Source organism: Panthera onca, chromosome C2 (assembly GCF_046562875.1).
Source record: "Panthera onca isolate mPanOnc1 chromosome C2, mPanOnc1 haplotype 2, whole genome shotgun sequence".
Classification (NCBI taxonomy): Eukaryota; Metazoa; Chordata; class Mammalia; order Carnivora; family Felidae; genus Panthera; species Panthera onca.
Window position 1 is genome coordinate 115,172,263 of NC_138347.1, and position 10,074 is coordinate 115,182,336.

The following is a 10,074-nucleotide window of genomic DNA, read 5'->3' on the forward strand; positions in this document are numbered from 1 at the left end:
TTACCTGTTTCGTAAATGGGTAGCAGCTGAAGTGAGTGCAACTTGATGTCATCAGATAAGACAAGGGATGAAATATCAGGAGCAAAACGTCTGTGAATTTAAAAAAAGAGAGAAAGAAGGAGAGATCTAATTTCCGTGTACTTCTAAGCACGTAAATACATATTAAATGCTGGTGAATAAAAAGCTTTCTAATACTTATAAAGCAGGTGCTGAACGTGGTAATATTTTATGGTTTTATCATCTAATCCAGTTGACTCCAGTGTAACAGATACTCCAGACTGGCTACTTTTTTCACCAAGAAGTTCCACGGGCTTTTGACAGATAACAAAATCATCTGAGTCAAGCTGCAAAGTTTCATTACTGATGCCTTAAAAAATAAAATTTAAGAAAAGAGTTTAATAACTCCAAGTACTACTTGAGTGAAAATTAAATTTCACAACATCCTCATATCAATTAAATAAACATACAGTAACTTTATTTATTTATACATATGGACATCTCATATGTTTACAAGGCACTATGGTTTTGAGAAGCCTAACATTTCCTCATGTATTCCTCACAACTGATAAAGTACAACAGGATATTATCATCCCAATCTTATACATGAGGAAATTGAAGCTCAGAGATGGTATTCCTAACCCAAGGCCATTCACCTTGTAAGTATGAGACCTGGGGCTAGAAACTCCTCCTCAGCTCTTCCATTATTTCTACTGACAGGTATATGCTGAAACACACTGACATGCTATGGAGGAAGATTTGGGCAGCCAGATCATAAACCAAAATCCCATGTATTAGGAATAACTGAATCTATAAATAACGTGGCTTGGTGGCATATATATATATATTGGTGGTATGTATACACACACACACACATATATATATGTATATATATATATATATATATACACATATATATATATATGTGTATATATATATATATATATATATACTAGAGCCCTTCAGATATTACCAGAAGGGTTTTCTCTACACCTAAAATAAGAAAGCAAGCTAAATTCATTTACCTTCTGTCTGTCTCATTGGATTGTTGATCTTAAGTGGCTGGTAGTTAACACTCTCTCCAGTTTTAGGGTCTGACTCCAGTTTCACGATTAAGACTTCTAAGTCTGACATGAGAGCAACATATCCAACACAAAATGAAATTTCAACAGGAACGATATTATCTATGTGTATAATTAAAGACCGTTCAAAGTCTAATATTGAGAATTCTTCACTAATGATCTGATACTTCAAACTAAATAAGACTAACTTATTTGTGCAACCAACGAGAAGGTCTCCTTTCACCGGGCAACAGGAAATGCACAAGGGGGCCTCAGAAAGTGGCATTTCAATAATAGACATCTGGTCTCTGAAGGTGTCGCTGAAGGGTGCCTCCACTTTATGTCCAACCATTCGGATACACACACGACAGTTTTCAGTCCTTTTACTTCTCCAGTTCACATATGCACGTAGAAACGTAGCTTTGTTTTTCTCTTCAATTGCTGCCAAATAGTCTCCTGAGAAGAAAGTAAGATTACACTTAGAATGTGTAATTAGAAACAACCACTTACCTTGTGCCATGAAAAGGAACTATTAGTGAATTCTAATGTGAATGGTTGAATTAAACACTGACTCAAACAAAACCTGAATCAATAGGATCTTAGGTATGTGTGTGTGTGTGTGTGTGTGTGTGTACGTGTGTATATATATATGTGTGTGTGTGTGTGTGTGTATACATATGTATACACATGTATATATATACGTACATATATATATGTATATATACATTTAAAACATGTTTTTAAGTGTTTTATTTTTGAGAGACAGAGAGCGCGAGTGGGGGGGGGGGGGCGGGGATCAGAGAGAGAGGGAGGCATAGAATCCAAAGCAGGCTCCAGGCTCTGAGCTGTCAGCACAGAGCCCAACCCAGGGCTCAATTTCACGAACTGTGAGATCATGACCTGAGCCAAAGTCGGATGCTTAACTAACTGAGCCACCCAGGTGCCCCCCCGGATCTTAGGTATATTTTTAACTGACATTAGGCATTTAGGTTCTGAAATAAATCTCTCCCCATTATGTCTTAAGTGATTCATGTTGCTTGCATAGAAATTTTAGTTTTCCTTATCTTAGCTCTGAATGTTTCCTGTAGGTTGAACCCCGCTTCTCACAAGTCACACTTTCATGTCAACTCTGAGAAATAGGATAAAGCTGAACATATTGAATAAAACTTAAATCCAATTGATTTTCCCTCAACTGTTGATTTTATTATATTTTTTAAATTATGATTTTGTAGTTATTCTCTGTTGTGAGAAATCAAAGTGGTAAAGAGATGCAAAATGAAAAGCATAAACCCTCCCCTACAGTCCAATCTGTGAGAAGCCAGTGTTAACACACACAGCTTTCTCAAATACACATAGATCACAGAGTAGTGTTTTGTCTTTCTTTTTATTCACCAAAATGGAATCACACCGAATATATTTAACAATCTACTACTTCTAAAAATTACCAATAAATCTTGGCCTCCAGGTCAATACATGGGTATCTAACATCCTTTTATTAAAATTATCTGCATATTAGATGTATACATGTGCCATAATTTATTTAACAATGCCCTATTGATACACATTCAAGTTTTTCCAGTTTTTCTGCCACTTTACTTCATGCTGTAATAAATAGGCCTATACCTATATTTATTTCCTAGGGGTTTGTTTCAATGGCATGAATTCCAAAAAGTGAGAATATTGGGCCAAAGAGCAGGTACGTGTTAAATTTTAAGATGTTGCCAGATTCAGGGCATCTGGGTGGCTCAGTCAGTTAAGCATCTGCCTCTCAATTTCGGCTCAGGTCATGATCTCACAGTTCGTGGGTTTGAGACCCGTATTGGGCTCTGTGTTGACTGCACAGAGCCTGCTTGGATTCTCTCTCTCCCTCTCTCTTTGCCCCTCCCGCACTTGTGTGTGCACGTGCTCTCTCTCTCTCTCTCTCTCTCAGACACACAAAATAAATAATCTTAAAAAAAACCCAACTCAAAAAAAAAAAAAGATATTGCCAGATTCTATCACAATTACATAACAGGAATTCATGTTGCCAGCAGCATCGTTTGAACATGCCTGTTTCCCCATATCCTCACTAGTACTGACTCAATGTGATGGGGAAACATGGACTCTTAAGGTTATTGTAAGTTATATTTTCCAGACCATTTCTAAAGCTGGCCATCTTCTCCTATGTTTATCAGCCATGTATAATTTCTCTTCTGCAAGTTATCTACTTTATTAGGATGTTTAATTTGTTTTCCTTATTAAGAAATAGCAGTTCTCCGGGTAAAAGTGATATTAATCTTTTGTTGCTCATGAATAGCAAATTGTTTTTGGTAGTCTATTCTTTGACATTTGACTTCACTTATGGCATCTTTTACTATAGTAAAAATAGTCAGATATGTATGTAGTCAGATATGTATCATTTCCTGCTTGGCCTCTGAGTTTCCTAATTTGCTTAAACAGTCTCCTATGTCCTCCAAATTACGTAGTTATATTCTTACATGTTCTAGTTTAGCAGCTTCTTAATTTAAATTTTTAATCTTTAGAACTTTGAGGGGGAGAAACATCAAGGTTTTTCCAAATGTAGAATCTACTATTTACTAACAGTATTTGGTAAATAAGTCCTTTTCTAATGAACTGAAACTGAAACGCTGTTGTTAGCATAATGACTTCCCACAGACACACAGCGAGCAAGCAGCCCCTTTCTGCAGACACTTACTGTGCTGGCCAGGTCCCCTCCTCGTCCGAAATGAGCCAACCTTCCAGAAGGGCAAGGCTTCTCCTGATGCTAGTTCCTCTGATACCACAAAAATGGAACCTACACCTTTCATTCCCTGGGTATCTTGGCAGAATACCTAAACGTACCCTGCAGGCTTCATAAATTTGCTCACTCTATTCCAGAGAAGCAGTTTGGATGGAGTTGGGTCCAAAGATGCCTTGTAGCCTCCATCTTCCTAGAATTTCCTCAGTACATGATTTTTGTTTTTATTTTTTTAAGTTTATTTTGAGAGGAAAATAGAGAGAGACAGAGAGAGACAGAAAGATAGAGAGAATGTGGGGGAGGGGCAGAAAGAGAGAGAGAGAGAGAGAAAGAGAGAGAGAGAGAGAGAGAGAATCTCAAGCAGGCTCTGTGCTGTCAGTGCAGAGCCCGACATGGGGCTCCATCCCAAAAACTATGAGATCATGACCTGAGCTGAAATCAAGAGTCAGATGCTTAACTGACTGAGCCACCCAGAAGCCCCTCAGTAAGTGATTTTTTTATTTTATTGTGGTAAAATATACATAATGTAAACGTTACCATTTTAACCAGTTTTGGGTGTACGATTCAGTGGTATTAAGTACATTCACATTGTTGTGCACCAATCACCATCATCCTTCTCCAGAACTTTTTCATCTTCCTCAAAACTATCCCTAAAACAATAACTCCCCATCCTCCCCACCGCCCCCCCCCCCCAGACTCTGGCACTGACCATTCTACCTTCTGTCCCTATGAATTTGCTCACTCCAGGTACCTCATGTAAACTGAATTGCACAATATTTGTCCTTTTGTGTCTGGCTCATTTCACTTACCATAATGTCTTCAAGGTTCATTTGTGTTGTAAAATGTATCAGAATTTCCTTCCCTTTTAAGGCTGATTAATATTCAATTTTATGTTTCCTCATCTGTTTAAGGACACTTAGGATGTTTCCATGTCTTGGCTATTAGAAATAATATTACAATGAACATGCAGGCATAGATCTGCCATATGCCACATTTTGTTCATCTTTTCCTCAGTTGATGGACATTGGGTTGCTTCCACTTCTTGGCTCTCAAAAAAAAAAAACGCTGCTATGAACATTGGTGTGCAAGTATCTGGACAAGTCCCTGCTTTCAATTACTTTGTTTCTATACTTCCAGAAGTGAAATTGCTGGATCATATGGTAACCCTATATTTAATTTCTTGAGGAACACCACACTGTTTTCCACAGCAGCTCTACCATTTTACATTCCTGCATTGCACAGGGATTCCAATTTCTCCACATTCATATCAACACTTGCTCTTTTCTTTCTTTTTTTAAATAACAGCCATCCTAATGGGTGTGAAGTGGTATCTCATTATGGGTTTCATTTGCACTTCCCTGGTAATAATAATGGTAAGCATCTTTTCATGCGCTCGTTGGCATCTGAAGAAATGCCTATTTGCCCATTTTTGAATTGGCTTTTGTTGCTGTCATTAAGTTATAGGAGTTCTTTATATATTCTGGATATTAATCCCTTGTCAGATATATGCTTTGCAAGTATTTTCTTCCATTCTGTGGATTGCCTTTTCAATCTGTTGTTAGTGTCCTACTGTCTTTGATAGATGCAAGAAAGTTTTAATTTGGTGATATCCAATTTACTTTATTCTTTTGTTGCCTGTGCTTTGCATATTCAAGTTAGTAAATGAATTTTAAAACCAAGAATATTTGTTTAGTTAAATAAAATTGTTTTATTCATGCATCTATAAACATACACCTATTTCACTGATAAAGTCTATATACCTCTTATATATAATCTCCAAACTGTAGATAGTGCCCATACTGTTTTCAGCTTAATAACTTGTTTTATTATAATGAATTAGAACTTGCTAAGTGTGTTTACCTGATGAACATTATGATCAGGGATTTAGAGTTCTCTCAGTTAATCCTCACAACAAACCTTCATGAAACTCTCATTCTCCACTTTATAGATCAGGAATCTGGGACTCAGACAAACTAGGTAACTTGCCTAAGGCAACACAGCCAACAAATGATAGAACTGGGACTCAAACCTGGATCTGGTTAGCTCAAAAGCTGATGCTCATTCCCCAATAATACTATTTCTCAAAATGTTAAAAAAGAGATACAAGTCTAAAGGAGTCTGTGGAGGTTAATAGCTCTTTATGAAAGACAGAAACTAAACTCTTTTTCAATTTAATTTATTTAAACAGACGAAACAGTTCGCCTATTTCTCCCACTGCCCCCACCAATTAGGTTTGTTTTTTCTTCTGTTGTCTTTCTAGTTTTAGATTCTACATATAAAAAATCATATTGGATTTGTCTTCCTCTCTGACTTATAAACTTTTTTAAGCATTATATGGTCAGGACTTTATTCTACTTATTTTACAACAGCTTCTGTCTTCGTCAAGTAAATTAGAAAAATGTTCTCATATTTATTCTTTTTTTAATGTTTATTTTTGAGAGCGTGCGTGTGCAGAAACCGGGAGGGGCGAGAGAAAGGGAGGCAGAATCTGAAGTAGGCTCCAGGCTCTGAGCTGTCAGCACTGAGTCCAACATGTGGCTCGAGCCCACAGACCGTGAGATCATGACCTGAGCTGAAGTCGGACGCTTAATCGACTAAGCCACCCAGGCGCCTCTCTCATATTTATTCTTAAGCTAAGAGTCACTGATTTTTAAAAATAAGAAACTTCCTCGTTAACACTAATACAAGATTAAGGAAAAGGCAGCACTCCTGTGACAAAATTGACATCAGAAGGCAGAAATAATATACAACGCATCAAAATATGTTTTATGGCTTTAGAAAAGTTAAAAGACCACAGGGCTTGGGAAGGATGTAATAGACAGACTCGTTTAATACACTTGTGCTAAAGAACAGGCAATGAGGGCCATGTGGTCTTGTCCTCCCTGCCCAACCACCTTCAGACACCCCATAAACAAGTGTCCAGCATGAGAGCTCCCACACAACACTCAACTCTGGCTACCAGGTCTTTCTCCTTTGAGAGCAATAAGTCCTCACATCTCCTCTTCCTCAGTTCACACACAAAGCCTCAATTAAGTTTTCATTACTGATAATGATGTTAGGGGCCCCTGTCCTTCAAATTTCTATCTACATTCTCCCTACCACCCCCAAATTTTATAAAGGAAGAATAGCATCCCGCTAATTAGAGATTAAAAAATGAAAATGTTTTCTACTTGGGTAAGAGAGCTGCAAAGCACTTATAGTAAATATAAATGGCTGATGTAAAATTCATTCTGTGTTTGACAGGGGGAGATTTGCTACAGAGGAAGACCCTAGGCACTTAGAGCAGGAATTCCCATGTCTAAATTACTGTGAATGGGAAGAAAGAAACCAAAAGGAAAAAGCTGGAAAGTGGAAGGCAAGTTATCTGGATATCAGCATAGCGAGGAGTCATCTTTGTGTAGAATAATAGAAGCTGTACCCAGGGGTTGTACCCAGTCGTCTTCAAGTTGAGGATTGAAAGTTACCCTTGAGCTATCTGACCCATGCTAAGGCACATACCACATGACTCCTGAACTTTCTTTAGGACAGCCAACTGGATTATAAAAACGTCTTTGTTTTTCAAGGCCTCATTAATCAGGTTACCATGCTACTCACTGCTTACAGCAGCCAGTATGGCTCTAGGTGGTTCTCAATCTTGGCTAAATATTGGACCCACCCCCGTGCTGGGCCACACCCCCGAAAACTGACAGTTTCTGTGAGGTTGTGGTCCAGGCATCAGCACTTTTTCAAGTTCCCCCAGGTGATTCTGATGCACAAGTAGTGACATCCAAGGGTCCCCAGAATCACCACTACTGACAGGCAAGAAGACCAGAGGTTTACATAATGTCTGCCGCTTCCAATTCTAGAATAAACATCGATTTGGAAGAATAGGTCAAATCATGTAAATATGTCTGCTCTCTGTCTCTGCCCCTTTCTCTCTTTCTCTCTCTCTCTCTCACACACACACACACACTCACACACACACACACACACACACTCACACACACACACACTCTCTCTCACACACACACACACACACACTCACACACACACACACACTCACACACACACACACACACACACACACACACACACACACCCCACACACCTTGAAACTGGGGAGTTTGCCACTCAGTAGAGCTCTTGAAGGTGAGAACCTCCATGCTTAAAAGGGGAGCCAGATGAGGAAAACTACCAATATTGAAAGATGATTAAAAGAAAGACTTCAGTAGAAATACCCAAATCAGAATCTTCTGCTGATAGAGAACACACAGATCTAATGAGTGGCTTTCAAAAATATCTGTGGATCAGTGGGGGCTTCTGTTGTTGTCTTCGCTAGTCAAAAAGCAAAAATAACAGCACAATAAGTTGCTCATAAAGCAAAGACATCCAATGTTTGAGGCTCTTTTTTCTCTTATGGTTGCAATCAATAGTCGGGCTTTTCATTTTTAAAAATATGTATCTTTACTTGACAAAATGACCAGTCATATACATCATACTATGGATGATACCCCATAGTTTTTTACTGATCCACAAAACCCCAATGTCTGGAAATCACTGATCTAGTAATTCAACTTTTTTTTTTTTTAAACAGAGACTGAGACCCTAAAGTTTCTATAAACTCACACCCAACCAGTTGCAGACACAGTAGGAATTAGAATGAGATCTCCAGTCCTCCAAGTTCATGCTCCCTACTTTATTAGTAAGCCCCTAAGCCATAGGCTTTTCCACCATAAATACTGCCACTTAAACATTTACACCACTCTTGAAAACCAGAAATCCAACTTTAAGTGGATTATTAGGCAGTTAAAATAATCCTATGATAAATCCTTCTGTAATCTAAATACTACCTATTTTTAAATATTGAATTTCTCTAAAATAGAATATACTCACACAGTACCTGATATATTTCTTGGTGCTGCTTCACATTTCGGTGGGAAAAGGGTAATGGGTGTTATTACACCATTTTGTCGGGGGCGGGGTCTATGGCCTGAGTTCCACTTACATAGATTTAAAACCCAGCACATAATGTGAGCTTTCAAAAACCGACAAGAAGTCGATAAAGGTATAGATGTAAAAGGACTGGCCACGAGTTGGCATATTTATTGAAGCTGGAAGTACTGGGGCGCAGGATACTAGTCTCCCTACTTTGGTATGTGTTTGAAATTTTCTATACTTTTGAGTTTGGGTGTTTGGAATTTTATTGTTTGTTTTGAAGTGTCTCGGCTGAGTGGAACCCAGCCACCCAACCACGGGCCTTTCTCCTGAGCATGCGAGATAAGGAGCAGTCAGCGATGCAATCCCTCCCCACCCCCCACTAGAAGCAGGCGCTCACCTGCGGTTGCCAGGACTACGGCGCAGCTCAGAGCACCTTCAGCAATCAGCCGCCGGACCCCCAACACCATCCGGCAAGTTCCGGGAAGCACGAAGTCCTCTCCCCACCCAGAGTGCCGCCGAGGACGCTCGGTCCTCTAGGAAGGAGGCCCCAAGCTGGGGTCCAGGCACCCCTTGGCCTCGCCATTACTCACCGGCCTCGCTGTAGGCCAGGCACAGCACCCTGCCCAGCGTGGAAAAGGCGCACCTCGGCTGGCACAACTCCTGTCCCGCCACTGCGAATGCCTCCACCTTACAGCCTGCCGCCACGAAGAGCGCGTCGCGTCCGCCTCCGCAGAACCGCTCCGGCTCCAACTTGCAGGGCACCACCTGCTGCGACCCGAACGGGTGCAGATTGTACAGCTGCACCATCCTGGCGACCCACTGCGGGGCAGCCCGGCGGGGCGGCTCCCTCCTGCACGCCCCGCGGGGCGCCTGGAGACCCCGTGCCGGTCACCGGAGCTGGACCACTTCCGCCAGCGATTGCACAGAGCCGAGTCACGTGAGCTCCACCCGGGTCGCCTGCGGCTCCCCTTCTTAAAGTGGCTGCTAGTTACGGGGCAAGGCCCGGCTGGGGAGCAGTCGCCTCTGCCCGGCGCACCCGCGCCCCACAGGCCCCTAGTCCTGGGACTTGGACCCGGCCGCCCTGTGCTGGCACTGCTCCGCGCTGCGTGGTTGACGGGCCTAGAGACCTGTGTGTCCCTTCATTTGTCATTTTACAATCCTGTTTTGGGCTGGGCGAGATGTTTAGGCCCTTGAGTACGTTTAAACATGTGATCATCTGTGATCTTGTACCATTTTGTTCCTGATTCAGGGGCATCACTCGTGTCTCCCTGATAGCCTGTGAGCTTCTGGAGGATAGGGCTGGGAAAACTGAAGTGCAGTGCACACGGCTCAACTCCGGGCTAAATATACTGAAGAGTTGTT

At 40.9% G+C, this 10,074-nt stretch overlaps 1 protein-coding gene across 8 annotated transcripts in view; it reads right to left on the reverse strand.

Moving 5' to 3' along the window:
• Nucleotides 1-9,621, reverse strand: part of HPS3 (HPS3 biogenesis of lysosomal organelles complex 2 subunit 1) — a 44,715-nt gene extending 35,094 nt beyond the window's left edge. For 7 of the 8 annotated variants that reach the window (XR_009612105.3, XR_009612102.3, XR_009612103.3 and 4 more), the window contains exons 1-4: nt 9,303-9,621; nt 1,023-1,514; nt 196-367; nt 5-90 (exon numbers count right to left, since the gene is read on the reverse strand). Coding sequence is in view for 4 of the 8 variants with exons in the window: in XM_060638909.3 (XP_060494892.3) it covers nt 5-90; nt 196-367; nt 1,023-1,514; nt 9,303-9,519 (967 nt within the window). In the remaining 4 variants the exon portion in view is untranslated. Of the gene's footprint in view, nt 1-4; nt 91-195; nt 368-1,022; nt 1,515-4,604; nt 4,780-9,302 lie in introns of those variants that run through there. The other variant, XM_078432256.2, reaches the window with a different exon arrangement.
• Nucleotides 9,622-10,074: the final 453 nt, after the last annotated feature.